General features: G+C 33.0%; 1 protein-coding gene across 6 annotated transcripts in view; it reads left to right on the top strand.

Annotated features, from left to right (window-relative positions):
* LOC130449932 (fat-like cadherin-related tumor suppressor homolog) overlaps positions 1 to 25,957 on the top strand; it is a 424,769-nt gene that overhangs the window by 341,166 nt on the left and 57,646 nt on the right. For 4 of the 6 annotated variants that reach the window (XM_056788033.1, XM_056788036.1, XM_056788032.1 and 1 more), the window contains exons 6-7: positions 8,076 to 8,234; positions 12,225 to 12,335. In XM_056788033.1, the coding sequence (XP_056644011.1) occupies positions 8,076 to 8,234; positions 12,225 to 12,335 (270 nt within the window). The remainder of the gene's footprint in view (positions 1 to 8,075; positions 8,235 to 12,224; positions 12,336 to 25,957) is intronic. The other 2 variants (XM_056788038.1, XM_056788034.1) reach the window with 1 other exon arrangement.

Below are 25,957 nucleotides of genomic sequence, written 5' to 3'. Positions count from 1 at the left end.
ATCCAGACATGTTACCTCTAATACCTCGTACTAGGTCTATTGGTTAATTTTCTGTGTTTCTTGGTCTTAACAATTCAGAATTAGTTGAGGGCTCAATACTTTACAATTCAGAAAAATGCACAATAATTTTCCAATTGAAATCAAATCTATATAATCTTTTCCCGCATGTCGCAATAATTTGAAGGCATAGGTACTGGAAAGTACCTTCTATTCTATAAAGGACTTTTATTAAAATACCAATATTTAATTCGATTTAATACTGTTTTAATGTTGCTAATGATTTTTAATACAAATTATTGCCTATTCTAGTTTGTTTTATTATCTGGTGTTTAATTTTAACTATACTATGTAATGTATATAAAAATTTCGTTATTCATTGCATTCGTTGATTTCTTGTGTATACTTTTATTTTATTTGTGGCTTTATTTAGTTATTTGTATGTTTGTTTTTTAGTTTTTAACAAGCTTTTGTCTACAAATTGTAAAAAAAAGAACACCTAACAGTTTCTTACATCAATTCAATTTTTTTTTGAAAAAATAAAATAATCACAATATCAGTTATTGAGACTTGAATTTCACCATTCATTGAAAGTGCAAATGGCAATTTTCCTCGGTTCATTGCCTCAAAAACAAACAGATTTGATTAACCTTGTTTGAACCTTATAAGGTCATTATGATTTCCAAGGAAATGAGGAAAATTTTAGTCAGGAACCTCTAGTCTAATGAGTTTCCTTCTAATTACAACTTCTTCCAAACATTGGAGTTAACGCATAGTGATTCCACGCACGACTTATTATCCTTTATGTAAAATTCAAACGTCTTTTATTCATTTATACTATTAAAGTCTCAAAAGTATTTTAATGGTTAACAAATAAGTTAATAGGATTAGATATAAATACAATATGTGCTGAAATCTCGGTTCTTTTTGAACCACATTGTATACTGATAGTTGTAGAATTGATACCGATGTAAATAAAACGACCGCAGCCTAAAACTAAGCGGCTAGAAGCTATGGCGAGTGCTCCATTACATAGCAAAATAAACAGATTATGGAAGATTATAAGGGGCCCAAAGGCATTAATGATTTCCATTATTCCCCGGTGAATTAACGCAAGACGCTCGGGGCTTCCTTTCAAATTTAAATCTGACAAGATTAATGTGGTAAATGCACAGATGAATAGAATGTGATGAACTTAATTTTGGCTAAAGAGAAATGTTTTCAGCTTCGTGCCACGAATTCCGTACAACAGATGCGATTGATGTTTTGAGGAATGCATGTTGCAGTACCTTGTTGACGCATTTCATTTATCTTGAGCCAAATATTCTGTTTTATAGTGATTTATAGTGACAATATGTTGTTTGCTTCATAATAATTGAACTTTTTAGGGCAATTCTTTAATTAAAATATCTACATTCAAAAGTTTTGAACCCTTTACAATGAAAAAAGGCTTTTTTATGTGCTTAATTACAAAAAAAAAGGCAAATCGATATCGATATATCACAGTCGTTACTAAATACAGGGTGTTTCAAAAAAAGATGATCCTATCTCTGGGATAGATAGAAAAATGTTTGGGGTTTGCTTAATAAAAAATTTTTCGTATTCACGTTAAGGGCTTGATTATACACATTTTTGCGATTTTGCCGCAATTACTGGCAACATTGTATTGAAATTTCATATAAGAATACGTTTTGGAAGCTGATACGTCCATCGGATTTGGTTTTATGCCGGAATTTAAAATTTTTTATCGAGTAAATGAGACCCCATCGATAAAACGGATACATTTAAAAAATTGAGAGTTAGGGCTTCCGTATCTTTAACTTTTCACAAAAATCCAGTCTAATTAGTAGCCTTAGTATGAAACAAGCAACAGTTTGAGTCTCAGAACCGCAATACAAGATCATCAATAATATACAAATAAACATTTGTACTACATACTGTCGAAGATTCAAGTTCAAAGTTCAAAGAAATAACCTCAGTAGACTCCGGAAGTACGTAGAAGTGCAAGGTACCTACTTCGAACTTTCATTATAGTTTGGCCAACAAAATTTTTTCTGCATTTCAATTTTTTCTTTATGTACGTAATATGATTTTCGACAGCATGTAGTTCAATTAGAAATGTTCTTTATTGTGTTTTAATACCTTCTGTAAGTCTTTTTAATAAATATTTGATATTTATGATAATTTTCTTCAGAATGTCTCTTTATTGCGAACGGTTTTTTTGGCATGTACAACGATCTAAAAATCTACATATGCCCTAAACCATAAATTTTATCGAGTTAAACAAAGAGTACTTTTTTGTTAAAAAATCAATAGAAAAATTCAGTCCCTGTAAAAGTTACGGATTGTTAAACATAGGGCTTGAGCCGCTCCCGGCTGTATAATACAGAAAATATACTTAAATATAAGCTCTGATTTCGCAACTTTTAAGGCTGTATGAAAATTTTTTTTAATATCACAGCATTATCTACTGACGCAGTTTTTGTATCGAGTCCCGGAACACCTTGTATTTTTTAGTTGTCCTGGTTAACCCCTTTAAATTAGAAACTCCGTTGGATACAAAAAATTCTAAATTATTGCTGAATCCTACACGTGATACATGCATAAACAAGTGAATGCATAGGTAATTTTTCCAGTTTTCCAGCTGCGTGGTTTGAATTAATTATACCAATGACGTAGTTAGAATTTATCTACACGTTTCTAATGTAGTAGGGGCAATTATTTATTTTATTATATTTATTTATTAGAAACTTGATTTGATAATAAGATGAAATTGGCGAAAAAACAAATTAATTTTGCACAAAATGACAATAGTTTCAAGAGGACTTTCCTATATGTACTAACTATATATTTTGAGTATTTGAGCAGTACGCTCTGACTGCAATTGAGTCGCTGCTATCAAAAAATAGATGGTGGTACATAGAATTTTCCATTGGAATATGAATTTGTGAAAGTTCTGATCTACTATGATTTCAATTTCGGTTTAAGATAAAGTCTTTCACAAACAACTGTGTTTTACTGTTTATACCGAACTGAAAAGAAGACAGATATCGTTTTATCATGAGGCATTGATTATTTTTGGAAACATTGAGAGAGTCGTATGATCGAAGACGATCCAAGATGCACTAATCAAGAGGTTGAGGCAAATCTTGGTGATGGTTCCGCAGCAAAAAATTCAGCTGTACATGATCAATTATATTGTTTGCCATATTCGTTTAAAAATTCCCAAAAGGCAGAGCGAATAAGAATCTCCTGGGAAACAATAGAAATGTTAAATAATGGTGGACGTCGTTTTCTTTCTAACATAGTGACAGGTGTTGAAACATTATTCTCCTAAATTGATTATAATGTTAATCAATAAGCTTAAAAACATTCATCAGTATTTAAATATAGCGTTTTCTGTAAACAAACAGTCAATATACTATAGTCTAGACTACAAATGAAGCGTGAAGCTTCAATATTTTGCAGAATTACTGTACTCGATATTCTAACATTTGTTTTGGCGAAATTACGTATTTAAATCCGATTTATTTCTCTCAGCAGCCAAATTGTAGATGGTCAAATCAAAGTTGGAACTCGTACAAATATTAGGTTAGCTGGAAAATTCTCTGTTAGTCTCAAAGAAACATGTGTATATTTGACAGCTATCATACTATTGAAAAGAAATTTCGCGTGTTGATAAACGATAATTCTTTGGGTAAAAAAATACTACTGAAGCCAAGGCTTGGTTGATAAAAATTATGCAGACTTTGACCCAGGATAATGAACTATTGAAAAAACTAAAAACAATAACTAATAGATGACTCTCAGCAGTATTTGGAGTTGTTCAAATATCATTTCACATCGGAGTCCAGTAGACAATCAGCCAAGTGGAGTGGATGTGATGAACTGGCTCCGAAGCGTGGATAGACACAAAAGTCGGCTGGCATAGTAATGGCATAAGTATTTAATATTAATCGACTATATAAGTAAGAATAAAATCATAAACAGCGATTATTACGCAGTGTTATTGAAGCATTTGATTGATAAAATTGCGTAAAAGCGGTCCCATTTGAAGAAAAAGAAACTGCTGTTACATCAAGACATTACACAATGGCACAAATCAATGAAATTATAGGCAATGCATGAATTGGGCAACGAATTGCTTCCATTTCCATCGGATTCTCCAGATCTAGCCCCCAGCGACTTTTTTCTGTTCTCAGAACTCAAGGAAATGTTCGCCGCACCGAAATTTTACGCCAATGAACAGGTTCTAATCGAAAATATCGAAAATGAAGCCTATTATGAGGTATAAGACAACTCGAACTTTAAAAATGGTGACCAAAAATCAAATTCTATAAAAAAAGTTTTTTCACCATGATAGTCTACAAACTTTTCAGTCCACTATTGTTACTACTGTTAACTATTGCTTTGATAATTAGTAGAATTAAACCAGGATGTTAAAATAGAACTAACTAGACTGATCCTTTTGTTCTGAGCCTGTTAAATCGACAAATTTGAACCTTTTGAAGGAAACTTACCTAAAACCTACAGTAAAAACCTGAATTCGAATGATTCACATCTCAATATGTTAATCGTGTCGAGCACCGCACGGAAATTAAATACTGGCGTTTAAAAAAATTTACTCCAAAGTAAATTCACTAAGATTGGGTGGATGCCTTAGGGGAATCAACAGTATCATACGACATGGTAAAAAAATATGGTCGTGAGTTAATATATGGTAAGAAATCTTGTACAGATTAACATGAAGGTGACTATAAGACAAATAGTTAAAGGTCTCTCATATCATATGGTACATAATATATTTACTGTCTTAACATGAAAGAATTGTCTGCACGATGGGTACCACGGGTACATACAAGTAAACTTTTTGCAACATTAATAACAATGGGTGAATCATTCGTACATTACCTTGTAGTATGTTGGATTGTGCTTCATTGAAAATAATTTAAACCCCCTTTTTGAGACCATTTAGACCCCGCACAGTCGCTCCTGTAGGACGACTACTTTTTCATCCTTTGTCCCGGAGAAACATAAATTCATAGCGTTACAGGACGATGCATAAACTTAAATCATTTTGTCAAAGAATAGGTGGTACGTATATAGTAGGAAGCTCGTGGTTAAAATAATTCAAACTTAATAAAATTTTAAAATATCAAAACATCTCAAAATTTTGGAAGTAGATAAATATAATAAAGTTCGGTAGGTGAAGGCTGTTCCATCCATGTGATGAAGTTTTCTGGGATTTATAAGGTGTGACTACTTGTAAAAGGACATACTATACTTTCTTAATTCATTGAGGCGATTCGACGTTGAATTAACGAAAAAGACGGCGCCATTTGAGGAAGAAAAAATGCTAAATTGGAATTTGGTACTTGCACAAAAACTAATGTCAACTTAACCAACAAACTTTATCAACAAAAAACAAAGTCGGCTCGTTTTGTATACTCGAATAAATGTAATTACTTCTTTCATTGCATTATTTTAGTTAATATTAGGTTGAATATTACACTTTCTGTACCTAATTGTTAGCACAAATTATACGATACATTTCCTTTCGAAAAATTTTCGAGTTTTAGTCAGCCTACAATTTTGTGACTAACAAAAAATAGAATGATACCTCTTTATTTGCCGTATTCGAATCATTATCATTATCTTCATTATGCTTTCTATATTCCCCGCCAGCTAGTATGTTATACGTTTTTTATTCCCGATGCGCCTTCCTCCTGCGGGTTTTTTTTCGCCGCTTCAAATTCTTCTAACTACATCAATTTGAAATTCGTATTAACGTGAATTTTTTCGGATTTGGAAAAGCTTCAATCGAATGTGAATGCATTCTTTATTTATGTAGTCGATATTGCCCTGGGATTCACGCACAAAGGAAAAAAATATATATAAATTTTAGCTGATTTGTTCAAGTTCGCTGTTTCCAAAATTCGATGTATCATCGGGAACTCGAATGATAAAGAAAGTCATGTATTGAAAGGAACATTTTTTTGTACAGACATTTAGAGATATATCAAAAAGCGCTTCGGTTTCCTGCGTTCATAAACTTACTAGATACTTAGAAATCCGAGAATGCAATATAGTATAGTAGGTCAGATAATTAAATAATTTTTTCCAATCTTGGTCATGCCAAGTGCGGTCTTACATTCCACGGATTCCACTCAATCTATTTCAATCCAATTCCGCGTATACTTCAGCAAACACACGAAAGCGCCTTTCAATACCAGTAATCAAATGAAATACGATTTTTCATGGTAGCCTTGAAGCAATACGTTGAATATTGGGTGATTTGGTATGTTCCTTTCTCACAGGTTAAAGGGGACTTAAAGGAAGGAAGAAATGTGCAACTAATAAGTCTGCTATACAAACTTTTTTCCCCAAAATACGGTTTCCAACAACTATCGTCCGATAGATTTATTTGCAGCCATTGCCAAGTTCATTCAGAATGTCGTTAACCAACAAAACTTTAGATATATTGAGTCTGCTAACATCATCAGCGACTATCGATATTGTTTTCGTAAACATAGATCAACCAAGGATCTCCTGGCCTATATTGCCAATGCATGCCAACCTTCTAAATAAATTGATATCGTATAGTTTGTCGTCCTCACTTATCGACTGGCTTACTAACTTTCTCAGAGACCATTGCATCCGTGTCGCTATCGTTGGACGCACCTCAGAAAGGTTTGAGGTCAACGGTGTCACTTACTCTCTTTCTCCTGTACATCTACGATCTATTAGATCAAACTGCAAACCCAATCTATAGCTTTACCGACGATAGCACACTTGTGTCATTGGTCAAAACAGCTGACATCCAAATCCGTAGGCAGCAACAGATCACCACCATCAATACCAATTTTAAAGTTGGGCAGAAGCAATCTGATTTAGTTAAATGCAGCAAAATACCAAGATACTGTTTTTACAAAGAAGGCTGCAATTTTTGTCCTGTCTGGACATAAAATATCACCAATACCGCAAATTAGCTTGTTAGGTGTTGAGGATAGGAGCAGTATGACCCTCTAGAAAGTCTAGATTCGTTCATTTTTTGAGTATTGCATTCGGATCTAGCCTCCCAAGCCTATTTTGAAGATGCTCGACCAGAAACTTGGACAGCTTAGAGCGTAGAAAAAGTCGCTGACCTGCCTCCGTTTTACCGATACCACCACGCCAGATACTCTTCCGAACTGTACAACATAATTCCACCTAGAGCAGTATCTGCAGAACCTACTCGACAGACGAGCGTGACTACAGAAATTAAAGATCAAAATCAAAGGCATCTCCACGTGGCAGGCACCACCCAAACCACTTGAGTGTAATAGGGTTAGTTATCTGGTGAAAGTCCAGAAAATATGTTCAAGGAGGCGTTTCGGTTAAACAGAAGACAGTTGAGTGAGGCTCAGAAATTGATTGAAAATGATATTACTGGTCAAGAGTGCAACGCAAAAAAGCCTATTGCAAGTGAAGAAAAATTAGCAGTATGTTCTTTATGAGTAGAATCATAGAGTACAGGATCTCTACTGGGTTCAATATGCGGCGGGCCTAAAACTGGACACTATGTTCTAGAGAATAACTTCACTCGATGGCCACTGTGATATAAAGTACTTCGATTAGTTAATTGAAATCGAAGAATTTGAAAAAACCAAATAACGCAACAGTTTTTATACTAAAAAAAAAATAGAAGTGCATGAATTGCATTTAAATTGATTGGGTGTACGAACTTCAATATTTGAGAAAGTGGAAACATTATGGAATTTCATAATGAGATGCTATTGAAATAATAGTTTGACTTTTTGAATTAAACATCTTGAAGTGACGGTTTCTCGGAGAATCGTGGAGAAAGGCACAATCGAATTGAGTGGGTCGTGGATTTTTATATCGACTGCTTTTTATTAAATTTAAAAGAAAAAAGCTGCTCTATCTCACCCGGCATTACGTGATTTAATAAAATTTATATCTGTTATTATCTCTCCACGATTTATTGCTGTTGAGTTTTATCTTTACGCGACACTACACAATAACAATATGATTGTCGGTTTTATTTTTTGTTAATTTATTTTATATTTTCGTTTCAGGTTCTTATCAGTGATAATGGAAGTCCCCCTCTCACGTCTATAACGCGAGTCGTAGTAGGAGTTGAAGACATCAACGACAATGTTCCTGAATTTGAACAAATCTCCTACGAAATTCAGATCCCGGCTGTAAAAAGTGAAACCGATCAACCTCTTTTCCAGGTAATTTCCTATAAAGTTGTAAAAGAACGGTGCACTTTCATTTTTATTGAGATCAATATTGAGATTGGCGTCAAGGTGTCGACCGTATTCCAGAAAATTGCTATTTCAAAGATCATTTTCAAAGGAATCCTTTTTTTTGAAACAATTTGAAATTTATATTGAAAGACGTTTAATTAATTCATAAAAGTTCAGCGTCTGCTGGTGAATATTTAATTTTGTAATTAATTATTGATGTCCAGTGATGGTTTTTATCTTTGAACATACCGGTTGTCCCAAGAAGAATTAGTTTGCTTCATTTCATTCAGGAAACTTATAGATGAACATCGCCCTCACTCAAAATTAGGATGGCCAACGTCTCTAAACTAAATCTATTAAAAAATATTTGACGAGTTTGAGTTAAAAAATCACAGAAACCAATTTTTAATCAAATTGAACCCGGAAAATTAAATTTCAACACAGCTGAGTTAATTTTCACTAATTAAACATGGAAAAGCAAATTTTCTTAAAATTTTTGACCGTATCAAAATAAGATAACCCATTTTTGGTTAAAACGAATTTGTATGAGACCAATTAAAATTCTATTTTCACCAAATTAAACAGAGAATATTTTTAAGCTAACTAAGACTAGAAAAATCAAATATTGACAAAATTTTTCAATAACTTATACTAAAAAGCCTATTTTCATGAAATTTTGCTCAGCAGAGCTAATTTTGATTTAAAACGAATGTTTTAACCAGATTAAATATAGAAAAGCTACTTTCGGAGCAAAATGAATTTTAAAAGACAATTTTTGGTGTAATGTAAAATAAAAAAACACTTTTTCGTCAATTTTTATAAATAAATATAAACCTAAAATCAAATTTTTCCCTATATCAAAATGAGGCAAGCCCATTTTGTAGAAATATTAATTTAGAACGCCAAATTTCAACGAAATACAATTTACTTCTACAAATTAAACTAAAAAATTTAAAGTTTTTCTAAGAAAAACTAATTATTAACAAAAATAAACTCAGATAAGCCTATTTAGACTTAGTTCAACTGAATAGAGTCAATTTAGACTAAATTAAACTCGGAAAGGACCAAATTGAATTCACAAAGCTAAATTTTAACCAAATCGAAATTATAAAAAACATTTTTTCCAAATTATACTTGAAAAATTTTGTGCTCTCAGAATTGTCCTTAGAAAAACCAATCGTTAACAAAGTTTAATCCTTGAAAGTTATATTTGAAACCAGAGAAACAAATGTAAATTAGAAAAAACACTGTTTTCTCAAAATTTTCACAAAATTCTCTTTGGAAAGGCCAATTGTTTGCAAAATTATACTGATATAAGCTAATTTTGCCTCAATCACACTAAATAAATTAATTTAGACCAAATTAAACCTAGAACGGCAAAACTAAAAGTAGAAAAGTCAATTTTGAAGAAAATTTAAGTTCTGAAGCCGTATTTTAATGGAATATGAATTAGGAAAAACACTTTTTCATGAAATTAAACTTTTAGAAGAAAATTACTTTTGAAAAGGCCAACTATTTGCAAAATTGAACTAAAATAACCTAATTTTGACCTAATCAAACTGAATAAACTCAATTTATACAAAATTAAAATCGGAAAGTAAAAACTCAATAAAAAAATTTTTTGTCCAAATAAAAAGTTACAAAATGCTATTTTGGATCAAATTGAATGTAGAAAATCAATTTTTAACAATATAGAAATTAGAGAATCAATAACTTTAAAAATTAGGGTTTTATTTCTAAATTGAAACATAATAATGTTTAATTAAACTCTGAATAGTAAAACTTTACCTAAAAGAACAGATATTTTGACTAAATCAAACTTAGGAAAGCTAGTTTCATATTTAGCCAAGTTAAATAAATTAATCACACAAAAGCAATTTGTGCTCGAACGAGTACAAGTAAAGATAATTATTTTACAAAATTAATATCAGAAATTCCATTTCGTGACTGAATTAAAATCAGCAAATTCAGGTTAAGGTCAAATTCATATTAAAAAATCTAATTAGTAATTTTACGTAAAAAAAATCTTTATTTACCAAATCAAGCTCAGAAAATATAATTTTGGGACAAAATTGAAATTAAAAAATACCATTCTTCACCTAATTAGTAGTGAAACTTGAAAAAGATCATTATTCACCAAATCAAACACAGAAAATCCCATTTTTGACAAAATTAAAATTAGAAATTCCTATTCTTCATTCAATTATACTTGAAAAAAGCTTATTATTTACCAAATTAAGCTCAGGAAACCAATATTTGACCCAATTAAACTATGACAATTAATTTTTCAAAACTTTAAGCTCAAAAAATGAAATTACTATCAAAATTGAACCTTATTTCGAACTGAATGAAAGTCAAATTTGAAATTTTATCCTAGCAATCAGCTCCGAAATGATCAGTGTTGGATTCTTTTGTACCGCACTAGTCTGAAAAAAAAATCCGTCAAAATATAAGGCTGCTTCATTATTTATCGTGTAAAATCGAAATTTTTCTTAGATCCTTCAGTATATATGAAAATTTCTGTATTATCAGATTCATATACCGTCGAAATACCATTCAACGTTAGACCTTACTAAAGCTGGAGAGAAATTAATGGAAAAAAGTCTTATTTACATTTACCTAACTCACCGATACTTATCAATGTCACCGTCTCGTAAAGGAATTTAATTAAATCGCAAACGTCAACGAAAGGTAAAAAGTTTCTCTCTCATCCTTCATGTACAAAAAACTCGTTTAATTAAAAGAACGAAAACATCTTAACTGGACGGGATCAAAATCTTTTTTAGAGAAAAATTATTTTCACCAATACCGTTTGTACAACTTTTCCGAAATGGACTACTCAGAATTTCATGTCGCTTTAAGCTTAGTATCTTGTGGATTCCATTAAATTTTAAATAACGGCAGTATTCATATTATTACTGTTTAATGTCGCGTTAACCATCTGAGGAATATAAACCAAAGATTAGAAAGGTCTTATGTAACTACAACGTAGCACAGTATTTTCATTTTCATTGATAAATTTCCTGAATTCAATTACGACACCATCTAATGATGAAATATTCATAGTCAATCATTTCGATAACAGATTGAACCAACAATGTGATATTTACATTAACAAATTATTAAATCTTCCCCAATTTTTAACCAATATTTGGCCAATTCGCACTAATTTTGGTGGAGGAGTAGTTGGATTAAAAAAAATATTAGATTGTCTCACAAGTATTATCGGTTTTCGTATGTGAAATTTACTAGGCCTCAATTTAAACATGCCGTAACTTGTTTAGACTAGTCTCTTATTCTATGAAAAGTGTAATTGTACAGTCAGCTTACTATTTATTCTAACTCTTGCGTGGGAAGAGCTTTGAAGCCAAAGGAGATATTTAAAATGCAATGTGCAACAATTTTTTGCATCTAAGTCAAATAATTGTCTCAAAGAGATTACTGAACGTTGGGTTTAGACCCGTGATACAAAGTGGACCACCAGGGGTCCACGGGAGACTCCACGGAGGTCTTCGTTGGGCGTAAGAAAAAATGGGGTCCACAACCGTAAGTGTACCAATCGTTTAGGTTTAGACTATAGAAAATGGTTATACTATCTAGTCCTACTTCTAAGATTAAGACTTCCTTTGTGTATAATTATTTAATAAATAAAGTTTACATTGGAAACAGATCCATTTCATGAGACACCCTCTATATAAATGCGAGATACCACATTTTTCGGTCAACAGCTTCGATTTAAATCTTTTCTTTCAAGAATTTCATAAAGAAAAATCTAAAGGATTCAGATTGAGCTAATTTTTTCTTTTTATAACAGAAATAAATGGTAGGGAGTTCATGGTGAATTTTCACCGCAGTTTCAGCAATCGATATCATCAAAATCTCTTATTCTGATATATCATAAATAATCTAAAATGAAGTAATTCTGTTATAAATCAATTCTCAAATCAAATTATTAACAATACGATTTTAATGCAGAAAGACACCCCCTTCAATGAATTTGAAGAGCTCGATGATGCTCCTGGGGATGAGGATATATGGGAGACACATGGTCCTACCGATTATATCGATCTAAACCGGGTATCAAGGGTAAGCTGAACGATACATAATAATTCGTACAAGCATCTTGACACGTCATTAGAAACTTTGTGCTAGAAAAGTTTTCATCAACTAATATCTCATTTTCTAACGGCATGATATTCATTCGAGCTAAAGATGATGCATGATAGTCTGTTGAATCGAAACTTATTGCTCAAATATCTAAAAAAAAGTACATTTTAATTTCACTTATTTCAGTTACAAAATTGATTGTTATCTCATTAATAGTTCTGTTAGGGCAGTTTGGAAGAGTGATGACAACTATAAATTCTCTATTTCAAGTTTCTTAGCGTTGCTTCACTTCACAGACTATAATTCAAGTTTTGAAAAATCAAGAATATATTGGAAAATTTTCTATGTGGAAAGTATGAGAAAAAGTTATTGGGAAAAGCTATTAAGAATTAACATATATATATATCCCCTTTTATAGCGTTATACGCCTTTGGGTTCCTAATCTCCAGGCCTGTCTATCTTGCCAGTCGTCGACTGCTAGGTTCCTTTCGGACATTGCTCTAGTGATTCCTTGTAGCCATGTTCTAGGTGGTCTTCCCCTCTTTCTTTTTTCTTTGGGGGTCCATTCTAATATTATTCTTGGTAGTCGTTCTCTTCCCATTCTCTTAACGTGTCCGTACCAAATCAACTGTTTCTTTTCTATATCTTCTACTAAAGTTCTTTCTACTTTCAATTGTCTTCTTATTTCCTCGTTTCTTATATGTTCCGTTCTAGATATTCTTGCTGCTCTCCTCCAGAAATCCATTTCCACTGCATTTAAGTTATTTTTTTGCTTTTCTGTAAGTTGCCAAACCTCGGAGCTATATGTAATTATTGGTTGTAAAATGGCGTTGTATATTCTCTTTTTTGTTTCTGGTCTAATATTCTTTTGCCACAGCACTGAGTTCAGGGCTCTTATTACTTTTCTTCCTTTGGTTATTCTGTCCCTAATTGTTTCCTCGTTTCGTCCTGTTGTTGTTAGTTTTACACCTAGGTATATGCATTCCTTACAGTTTTTAATTATTTTTCCTTCTAGATCTAAATTCCCAGGTGAATCTTCTGATCCTATACATATGTATTGTGTCTTCTCCGTGCTAACCTGTAGACCCCACTTTTGGTATTCTTCTATAAGTTTTCTAGACATGTACTCCAGATCTTCTTTTTCCTGTGCTACCACTACCTGGTCATCGGCATAGTGCAGTGTATACAAGGTGCTCTCCCCAATAGTTAGTCCCATTCCTTTACATTTTTTTTTCCAAACTCTTAGGGCTTCATCTATGTATATGTTGAACAGAGTTGGGGATAAACAACACCCTTGTCGCAAGCCTTTGGTTGTTTTGAAGCCGTCTGTCACCTTGTTACCTATTTTTATTTTTGCTGTTGTGTCTCTGTATAGTTCTTTTATAGCCTTTATTAGAGTGGTATTTATGCTCGTTCTTTCCAGAACCTCCCATAATTTTGAGACAGGTACTGTGTCATACGCTTTCTTCAAGTCTACCAATAGTAGGTGCACTTCTTGTGATCTTACGGTTCTCTTTTCGATTATTTGTGATAGACAGAAAATACTATCTATCGTCGATCGACCTGCTCTGAAGCCGTTTTGTTCCTCGGACTTGTATGGGTGATATTCTTCACAAATGATCTCCTTTATTATTTTTCCGTATAACCTACTGAGCGTACTAGTCACTGTAATGCCCCTATAATTATTGCAGTCTTCCTTATTTCCTTTCTTGTATATGGACGTGATCCATCCTTCTTTCCACGTTTGCGGTATTGGTTCTCCATTTAGATGTCTATTGATAATTTCTGTTAGGATATTAAACAGCCTATTTGTTCCTGCTTTTATTAATTCTGCAGGTATTCCCTCTGGACCAGGAGCGCGCCCATTTTTAAGTAGTGTTATAGCTTTCTTTGTTTTTTCTACGTTGATTTTTATTGGTTCACCTGTAATCCGTATGTCTTCAGCCGGCATGTTACTATATTCAGATCTCTGTTCTCTGAGTAATGAGCGGTAATAGTCTTGCCATTTATTTGGTGATATGGTGCCTATTGGGATATTTTCTTTTCTGCCAGATCTAACATTATCTATAAATCTCCACGATTCCCTGGATTGGCGTCCTCCTAAATAGGTATCCAATTCCTTGCATTTATTTTCCCAGCTGAGGTTTTTGGCCTCTATCGCAGCGGTTTTAAATTTTGATACAGCTTCACTATATTGTTCCTTATGTTCTGCTTTTTTAGTGCTTAGCCAGGTATGATACAATCGTTGTTTTTGTTCTTTTAAATTTTGCAGTTGTTCAGTCCACCAATAATTTCGTGTTCTCTTTTTCATTTCTTTATATCCTAAGGCTTCTTTGGCTGCTTTGTGTATGCTGTCAATTACTACTTTGGTAAGATTGTCTGTTGGTTCTTGTTCGTACTCCTGTGGGAGGTTTTGGTCCAGTCTTTGTTGGTATAATAATTTTGTGCTCTCGTTCATAAGGCTTTCTATATTATAGTTTGGTATATCTATATCTGTTAAATCTTTACTGTTTTGCAGTTGATTCTTTTGTTTGTTGTCTTTGATTATTGGCATTATTAACTTAGCTTTTATCAGATGATGGTCACTTCCACATTCTGCGGATCGATATACTCTGACATTGTGCACTTTTATCTTCGTTTTTTGTTTCATTATAAGATAGTCGATTATTGATCTTAGATTTCTAGTTATTTGCGTCCATGTATATGTGTGTATTTCCTTATGTTTAAAATACCCATTCATTATTCTTAGTAAGTTATGTTGACAGACATCTATCAACCTGGAGCCATTATCATTCCTGGTATTTTCACCGTAGGGCCCTATTATCTCATGCTTCGTTTCTTTGCCAGTTCTAGCATTTAGGTCTCCCAGTATTATGATTTCTCGATCGTTACCTGTCTGAGATATTAGCTCATTTAGCGTTTCATAATACTTTTCTTTTTCATCTACCCGTGCGTCTTCATTAGGTCCATAAGTAGCAATTATTGTTATTTTGCAGCCTTTTAAATTGACATTAACTTTTATTGTTCTATCGCTTATTGCTTCCCAGCTGGAGACGTTCTTCTTATACTTCTCATGTATAAGGAGCGATATACCCCTTTTTGCATGTTCTTCTTTGTTAACGCCGCTGTATATGTGGATATATTCCCCGAGTGTTTGTGTACCTTGTCCTTTTTTCTTTGTTTCAGAGAGAGCAATAAAGTCCAGTTTATGTTTTTTAATTTCTTGTAAAATGTCATCTACCTTCGTTCTAATTCCCTGTATATTCCATGTTCCACAAATCATAGTCCGTTTTCGTTGCCATTGTCGTTTTCCATTTTGATCATCCATATTCCGAGGCCTAGTTTTCGGATTTTTAGCCAAAAGAAGTTTTTTCCAAGTGATAGGGGGCTGGCCTATCGACTTGACCCTCCTCCTTTACCCGGGCTTGGGACCGGCAGTTGTGTCCAGCGGGCTACTCAATCCACCACACCGAAACACACCAGGCGGAGTTAAGAGAATTAACATTCAGGCCCATATATCGAATTTAGAAATCAGTTGTCAACGGCGATGGTAAACTTGTACCCAAGACTACCAAGAGTTCATTTAATCCTTGCAGGTAAATTGGTCACCAGGTTATTATACAGAAACCAAAAGAAACAAATGGTTCTAACTGAAACTATTTTTATATACGCGTTGTAATTTGACAATTAATTTTTCGACGATATATGTCACCAAAATTAACCTGATTTAAACAGCTTTAAATCGACAGTCCTCTATTTCAATTGGGTTCAAATAAGTCAGCCCGAGATTCCTATTTCGTTCTTTTTTATAATCAGAACTTATTCCTATTGACTTCATATGACCTATAGGTCAAACGCACCTTGTTCACCTTTTCAAAATCAACGAAAATTTTCCTGGGATCCAAACTAAGACCAAACTTTTCATAAATATCGCTTGTTAATAGGTACCAGCATGTTTTAAAGGACTCAGTTGTCTTACTTGGTAGCAAACAAAAAACTATTTTGGAGTATGTGAATAGTAAAAAACTGTTAAAAAATCTTTACGCAGAATGTGAACGATCCATCCATATACAGTATTTCGGATTACGGCAAATTTGTTGCTATAGTTCTACAAGAAATTTTTGAAGGACTTCTTCTTGGATGGATCTTTCCTCCTGGATGTCAGGTGCTCCGTTTCAATAGCCTTGATTTTCAAAGCAGCTTGTTAGGCAACACCTCCATGATATTTCCCAAACAATTAAACTCTTCCTCGTTCACTGTCAATCACTCTCATCGACTTTTTTTACTATGCTCGAAGGTAAAAATAGAAATTAATGAAAGCAAATTAACAAGAAACTGTTTACTCCAAATTTAAGGTATATGTACCGAATAACCATTAACCTATTGTCCCGTACAACTTTACATGTCCTTAGTAGCTACCCTTTTCGAAAAGCAGATAAAGGGATTACCTTGGCGATCAATTTACATCTGTCCATTTTCAGTTTATATTATTATAAGAAATTCACCTTTGACCTATTAGTAGTATCTTGGTACTAAAAAAAATATCCTACGTTTTCGGAATTATCCAAACGCTTGTTCTCTTTCAATTGATCAAACCAACTGTTTGCCAATTATTCTGTTATTTTAAAATTTCATTTTCTTCATAAAATATTTGTTTTACCTTTCCTTATACAAAAAAATCATTATTATAAGATCCGGGGATCTAGCAGCCCAATTCATGTTCCAAAACCTTCCCTTAAATTGATTATTTAGCCATTAAGTAATCAAATAATGTTGAAAACAAGGCGAATATTTAAAGAAAGTTCATCAGTGAATCTTTACAGAATTTGTAAGTATGCAAGTATGTTAACGAGTCTTCAATAAAGATAAGTCTGACCTAACCAAACATTCACTTTTTTGAAAAACTGCCTTCATGTTTATGGATAGTTTAAAGTCAAACCATTATTTGTGTATACCAAATACTGTCGGTTTCTAGAATTAGTTAGTTCTATTTTAATGTTAAAATCAAGAAAATTGTTCAAGCTTTTATATTTGTTGAAATGGACGACAAAAAATATCGACTTCTAGTTGAGAAATCAGGAAAAAGTCAGTTGATTATTATCTTCCATCCAATGGACTGATATTTGTAAGTGGTTTGCACATTTTTGCATCTTGCAGGAAGCTACCTGCAAGATGCGTGCAGCGATTGTTAGATGCCGATCAAAAACTCGCTCGCGTTAAAAATTCAGATTAATAATTGGATATCTTCAAACGTAATCAAAGTGAATATGTAAATGGAACCATTATACCCCAAGAATAAATATACAGACGAAACAATCAAGTCAAGAGACCAAAACCGTTTTTCCGACCACAATATTTTGGTATACTGAAAGTGTGATCTGTATGGATTATATCGAAAAACTAGCTAATATTAAACTGATTTGCTGCCATGTTTTGCTGGATAAAAAACCATTGATGAATAATTTCTGGCACATAGTTGAATGTACGAAGTCATATTGAAGCATGAAAAATTTAGAAATAAATAAAATGATTCTACTTTGTCCCATTCTAAACTAATCTTTTGAAACAATTCTTCGATATTTTTTTGTATTACTTCTTTTCCATTGTACCGTCTTCTTCACCTCAACGCTCTAAGTTTTGGGCAATTCTTCTCACATCCTTAATTTTTGAACATTGTATCCTGCTCTAACCTCTTCTTATTTTAGCCTAGTCTCAAATACCTTATGTTTCCAGTTTCTCACATACTTCATTTATAAACATTATAATCTCTTCTTTCTCTCGACTAGAGCCGAGAACTTGTTTATCCAGTTTTTCACAAACTTCATTTATGAACATTATATTGTGCTTTAATATTTTCCAATCCTAATCATGAGCAGCTTGTTTGTCGTCTTATTCACTAAACCATTTTTCTAGGAAGTCATGGACCACGTCTTACTTTATACCAGATGTTTCAATATGAATAGCATTCAAAGTGAGCACCATTCATAAGATAACAAACGATGTTTCAATTACTTTACTCCTTCTAATTCTCCGGCATTTTCCCTCATTAATTCGTTGTTCTTTCCTCTATATCTCCCTTACATTCCAGTCTCCTATTCTCAGGTTTCTAACTGCCTACGCAATGTATGTTTTCCATCTTAGAGTTGGTTGTCCTCTACGTCTTCTTCTTGGAGGCTTTCACCACACCAGTGCTCTGTTCTCTGGTTTCCTTTTTATTGAGCATTTTTGTCATATTTCTACAGCTCTTATTGTTGTTTACATTGTTTTGGAAGATTCTTTTTTTGTTTTATTTAATCAGAGTTTGTTTCGTGGCTTATGGCTATTTTTGTCTTTATGTCTTTATCTTAAATACGTATCATCCCGGTCTTTCGTCTATGCTAAAAGTTAGGCAGCTATTAATGGATTCCTCTTCCAAAACCAAATTTACAGCATGTGCTCCAATACATTTATATATTCAGTTTTATTCATCTTCATCTTCTTCCAACGTTTTTCTAATATGCTTTTTATCTTCTTTGCCTTATGCAACTTAGTCTACTTCTTAATAAAGAATGCTGCATGTATACACATAGTGCTTCTAAACTTCTACACATCTTCTTCTTCTTCCATTACTTTTTTTAAAGATTGTTTTATAGAATTAGGGAATATAGAAAAAAGAACTGCAAATATTATTATTTATTCAGATGGAATTATTATATTATACAAATACTTTCAACAAACAACAAATTCCAGACTTTATTTTTATATTCCTACCTGATGTACAACATCCTAATCGTCCTTAATTGATAGGTCTCCAATAAAAAATTTCTTTTGAAATACTTTCCATCCAACTTTTTCTATACTGATATTTCTTCATTTATAACCTAAATAAAAACAATCTACGAATATTGACAGGAGTCTTATCGGGGGATTGCCTCCTTAATGTGCTCCCGAAGAAGCTTTAGGTTATCATTTTATTTTCGCAGAATTTTGAAAGGAATATCAAAGATTATTAATTTAATTGAATTCAAAACTGATTCCTTTGCTCTTCTATTGACGTATTTATGAACGAAATTATTTTATCATCACTTCAAATTATATTTCAATATCAAAATGGATCGAGTGGATCAACGTATTGTGATATATTTATATGCTTACGTTCAGGAGACTTAACCTCAATTCAAATTTATTAATTCGAGTAGTTATTATACGATGGGAGAATGAAAGAATGATACAGGAAAAATTTTGTAAAGGTTTTTCCTTGCATCAGGATAACGCGCGCATTAACTGGGCTCTGAGGTTACAACCGCTTTAGCTCGGGCATCCTAGACATTAATTGAGCAATCATCATATTCTCCAGATTTAATACTCGACTATTACCAACTGTTTCTAAAACTAAAAGTACACTTAACGTGGTTCGGTTTTATGTGCAGTAAATTATTGCTACAAAATCAATGTTATATTAAAAAAAGTATTTTTATTGTGAGTGCGTAGTTGTATCTTGATATGAAACGACAAATTATTTGAATTTTTCATTAAAAACATTCTCTCAGCTCATATTCCACTGTACAACATTCATAAATTATTCCAGAATCTCTGCAAAGCAGTTAAGTGAAATTCTCGCGCTAGGTTATAATTAGACATATATTTAACTGCAAACGAGATAACAAATAGTAGAGGAGTCTTCATTGTTGTTTATTGTATAATTATTACCATCTGTTTCAAATATAAGCAAAATCAGCTTAATTAGTATCCATCAAATAAATTCCCGTGCTAATTTGGAATGCTGATTTCATGTAATGCAAGCACTTAAAGGTAAAAAATAAATTTATTAGTCTATAAATGAATGACTTAAACCGTTTTCAAAGTTATAAAATCAGATATTTCAATGAAAATCATATAAAGTTTTATGAATGTTAGAGACATATTCCGCTATTAGTCCAACGTTTAACTACGTCGTGAAACGCGCATTTCTACATTACGCCTTTACCCATCAAGTTATAAACAAACAACCTAACCTCAATTTATTTTATTATTTGACGAAGGACTTCAATGTCATTAACTTGTTCTTATTGTGCCTTGTCGGGCCCCCCTCGAGTTGGCAATTAAAATGCTAAGCTGATCCCTGTTTTCAGTCACTCTAAACAATTTTTCGATGTTATATATGCCTGAGCTTTTCCGGATATTCCTGAACCAGGAGATTCGTTTTCTCCTCTACAATTGCACCAACACTCAAACTGACCGACACGTCCTATTTAGAGATTGAAAGTAAACCAAAATCTCTCCCACACTGGACATTTCACTGTCATTCCGACAGGTACTCATAGTGTTTTGCTTTGCGGTTTCGCGCGTAGTCTCTTTCTTTCCTTCTAAGTTCTATGGGAGATTCCATGAGATCTTCTGTCTTTAGAGATTGAAAGTAAACCAAAATCCGACAGGTACTCATCGTGTTTTGCGTTGCGGTTTCGCGCGTAGTCTCTTTCTTTCCTTCTAAATTCTATGGGGGATTCCATGAGATCTTCTGTCTTTAGAGATTGAAAGTAAACCAAAATCCGACAGGTACTCATCGTGTTTTGCGTTGCGGTTTGTGTGTTTTCACTGCCTCGAGTAAACTCTTTATCGGCAGGAAAATATTTAATCCGAGTGGTTCTTCGCCTTCTTTATGATGTATAATTCGACACTTGCTTATGTAGTACAGAGTTACCGTCTGGTGGAGGTATTCTCTCGTGGGCCATAACCTATTGACTTGACCTAACGATTTATACTAAATATTCCTCACGAATAACGATTCCAGAATGAAAAATTACTTTGTAAGAAATTTCATATTCATTCCTTAACTGCGTGATATATGTAGGTGCATAACTTCAGAAACAATGCAACAAATTGGATAATTCTTTTTTTTTGTATTAGTTACTGCCACGGCAAGGTTTGTATACAAAACGAAAGGAAAAATGTAAAAATCGATCAATTAATTAAAATTTATTCAGACTTTGGTCACATAAACTTTTTAAAAAAAAAGTTATGTGATTGATTGATTATAAAATATAAAAATTCAGAGTAAAATTAATGGATAATTACCCTCAGTGGATCGATTCCATTATCGACACAAAAGAAGTAGTCAATCATCTAATTGAATTCATTGGATTTGCCTGTATTACCACCACACAATTTGAAGTTGGCTCGCTAATGATGTTACGCAATCCAATTCAGCCAAAACTGTGCAACAGAACAAGACTCGCTGTTGAAAAAAACAATAATGTAATTGAAGCCACTGTGATCATAAAAAAGTTCAAAGGCGAATATGTGTTTTTTCCAATAATACCACTACAGTCATCTGGCTTTTCTTTTCGCATTTGCAATGATAATTAATAAATCACAACGCCCAACACTAGAAACTTGTAGAATAAACCTTGAATTGCCATGTTTTTCGCTCAAGTTTTTCTCCATAAGAAAAAACCAAAAATATTGTACATTACATGCAATATATCTTATTATTTTATTTCGACTTTATTTCAATGTATGGTCCTATTTAAAACAGAAGCTATTATCAATTTTGTCATAAAACAAAGTCTTTTGGGAACTCAGTAAATAGGGCGGTTCGAAGTTTTCCGGGTCAGTTAGTAAACTATAGAGTGGGCTGTGGGGGAAAAATCCCTATTTAAACTATTCTCACATTCAACAATCTCAAGCCTTTCAAATGCATCCAACAATTTATAGTTGTTATGTGCTCCTTAAAGCGGACATTAACCGACTTCCTAGTTTGCCCAACATACTTCTTGTCACAATCATTACAGTTAATTTCACAAATACCACTCTATTAATCTGACATTTTATCCCACAAGTATTCAACCGAGATGTACCTGCAATTTGTCTTTTTTTTCTGAATACATAAAATTCTCATTTACTAACTTTTCTCAAAATGATAACTGTCCGTTATTTCTTATTTATCAAGTAAACCTAATAGATTGACATTTTGAATTGAATTCTGAAAAGAAATCATCTACATTTGCCTTTTTCGTATCAAATATAGAGAAAATATCGTCCACATACCTGAACCTTACCCTGGGACAGCGTAATTGTGAGTGTTTGGGTAGTGGTAGTGTGAACAGAATTCATTCACGACATGGGCCGTGAAATCGGTCCTGTCCGATTATAATGGAATTCTAAAATTTGGCGAATTCGCGGCGCCTCTGACGCTTTTTTATAGTGGCGAGTTGTTTATGTTATTTTTCTCAGAACTAATTTCTCGGAAGATCTTTATTTATTTGTTTTGTTTGTTTATTATCTAGATTTTTCAGAATATCTTTTTGGGTATATAAACGAATATGTTTAGCGCAGTTAGTTTAAAATTCATAATGAAAGGACCTATATAGAAAAGTAACCGGTGAATTTAAATAAATAATTAATTAGTTAATTATTATAAGTTAGATAAGTGTAGTGTGAAGTTTTTAAATAAATTAAGTGAGGAAAAGACGGTGTTTATAAATTCATGAAATTGATAGAAAAAGTAGGGGCACTTATCATTCGTCATTAGGAATCTCTTTTTTAATCGTTCTGTAAGTTTCAGATCTTGTAAACAACATAAGAAAGTATATCATTACACTATTTTAGTGTAATAAAACATAAAACTTTCTAAGTGACATAATTAAGCAAAAGCTATCCGATATTCGGGTACTTTCCCCTATAAATATCACCAACGGTTCCAGAAATTCCAACTTAGCTATGAAGATATTCCTAGGAGTTTCATCAAAAATTATTGATACTTTGAACAATACTCCTTCTAAGGAATTGCAACCGATTTCCAAATTCTAACAAACTTTCGTTTCTTTATACTCCAGTTCTAAATAATTCTTGAATCAAGGAATATGAATTAATTAGGTCGGAGCCCTCTTTCACGATTTGAGATTTATCAATTTTTTCACTACATTCTTACCATGTATACATTTGAAAATATACTCATTAAGCGTACTGTACGAGGTCTGGCTATTAAATAACGAGACTGCGCGCCCTAGAGGGTGTAAAAAACGAGCGGTGCGTTGGGTATCTAGATATCTTGTCTATGCACGTCCCAAAACATGTTTCCGTCACTATTTGTGCAGTAGCGGTTTGAAACAAACGTGTTTTTTTCTCACCATGTTTGACGAAAAACAGGAGCAACCTATCAATCTCAAATTTCTCGTTAAATTGAAAAAAACTCCGACTGAGTACTATAAATTCTTGCAAGAGGCCTATGGGGACAATTCTCTATCTAGTGAGCGTGTTTTTGAGTGGTGTAAGCGTTTTAGTGAGGCCCGAGAGAGCACTGAAGATGACCAGCGAACAGGTCGCCCTGTGACTGTTTCAACTCCGGAAACAGTAACCAAAAGCAACCAAATTGTGCGTGCAGATCGCCGATTAAGCTTCCGGACGATTGCCGAGACTGTAAACGCCGATGAAAAATTCACACGAGAAATTACACATGACAAAAGTCTATGCGAAGTTGGTGCCAAAAAATCTTGACTCCTGACCAAAAGCTCTTGCGTCAACGGATCTGCTCAGATTTTCTTGAAAGGCTAGAAAAAGACCTTTTTTAAGTCGATGGAAGTGGTAAAAAAAAGAGCTTGTAAAGGCCCTCGCCGAAGAAGACTTCCAGCACTTCTTCGACCAATGGAAAAAACGTATGGAAAGGTGTGTGGCGAGAGAAGGGGGAGTATATTGAAGGGGAGCATTCGAATGTAGAATAATTTTCATAATAAAACACTTTTTGTAACAATTTTCGTTATTTAATAGCCAGACCAGACCTCGTATGTTTCTATTAACTTTTCACATAAAGAAATACATTTATTTAATGTGTTACTACTTTTTATTCAAATAATCCTCAGTAAATTCGACGCTCTTCGTGTTGAGCAGTAACCATTGTTACTGGCGACGTGATGGCTATTGTGAGCAAACAAGACGGAAAGCTTTTTCATTCTTAAGTTATCATTCAAAATTGAAACCAATAAGCCTTGTAAGATGTCTTAGGCTACCAGAATCTCTCCCATTTCCAATTCAAATAAGTCAATACAATAACGTGAATTTTTTTATTGTTTGACCTCAACTGAACCTCAAGAACGTTTAGCATCTCAAGTTTTACCATTGAAATTGATGGTACAGAGTTTCGTCATGTAAATTTAACGGTAAATGTCGTGGTTTGATTGCAATTAGGCGTATCTGCCATTTTTGTACAAATTCAATTGATCAATATCCCCTATTACAACAGAAGTATCAATTTTGATTCTTTCTAATAATAAATTGGTATTTTTATAAATTTGACCTTATAAATAATGAAAATTGTACTTTCTTTCATTTCTAAATAAACTATATATAGTTACCGACTAGAATTGCGAACTGAATTTATATCCCACAGAGTTTATGAATAAGCTGAAATAATAATTCGACAATTTACTATTGAAACAAGGTAAATATCAACAAATCTCAATTATACAATGGTCGTAAAAAAGTTGATGAATTAGGTCGTCGTGTGAAAATACCAAAAAAGAAGCCTTGATTCTACATACAGGGTATTCCAAAAAAAGGTGATTCATTGGCCTACACTTCAAAAAATGAAAGACAAATTCAACGTCACTTCAATGACCTCATAGCTGACTCCCAATAGTTTAAATTAATGGATTCTTTAGAAAAATGATAGACATTTTGAAACGTACTCTAATTGAGGTCTGTTTTATGTTATTAACCTTTTTATTTAAATTTTCATCTTGTGATTTTCAGTTCAATTAATACATTCACCATTACTTCATACTGGCATCGGTTATTACTTCATAATTTTCAAATCAAAATATTCCGAAAACGATATGCAGTATCGAATTTTATCAAGAGTACATTTTTTGTGTAAAATCAAATGATGTTTAGGTTATGTTGAATAGTACTTGGTACGAACCGTGTCAGACATAAAAATAAATTCATTGGATGCATCAGTTTCCAAAACATATTCGTAAGAATTTTCAATACAATGTTACCAGTAGTTGCGGCAAAATCGTAAAAAATGTGTAAAATAGTTTTAAATTTTCTATCTTATCTAGAGACAGAATCACCTTTTTTTGAAACGCCTTGTATAACGATGCTTCCGAGCCATGCGATCTCAAACAACTAAAATTTTTTGTCGTTCGTCCTTTGCGATGACTATAAATAAATCACAAGGACGGGCATTCAATGTTTGTGGAATTAACTTGGGAGTTGCCCTGTTTCGCACATGGACAACTATAATGTGAAACGTATTAATGGGTGGAAAAGATTATTATCTTCCGTATGTTTACATTTTTATCAGACCTGCATTTATAATTGTACATAAAATACTTAGAATTCGTTAAAATTTGAACCAACAAACAAAGAAACGATTAATTTGGGAGAAAAAATTCATTTCATTCTCGGAGCAGTTTTTGTAAATGAGGAACGAGATTTTTGCCTCGGTTTTTGTGTAATTTCCATCAGAACTCCGTAAACAAGAAAAGTGGAAGTCGGTGTTGAGAACTAGAAGGGTAGAGAAATAAAGAAAAACTTTTCTCTTTATATGTGTTTTATAGATTTGGTAGATAACAACTACTCGAACATAATCTACTAATGGAATGTCTAAACGAGAAAAGGAA

The sequence above is a fragment of the Diorhabda sublineata genome, chromosome 10 (genome assembly GCF_026230105.1).
Source record: "Diorhabda sublineata isolate icDioSubl1.1 chromosome 10, icDioSubl1.1, whole genome shotgun sequence".
Classification (NCBI taxonomy): domain Eukaryota; kingdom Metazoa; phylum Arthropoda; class Insecta; order Coleoptera; family Chrysomelidae; genus Diorhabda; species Diorhabda sublineata.
Note: the sequence above shows the minus strand (reverse complement) of the source record. Positions and strands in the feature narration are given on the sequence as shown.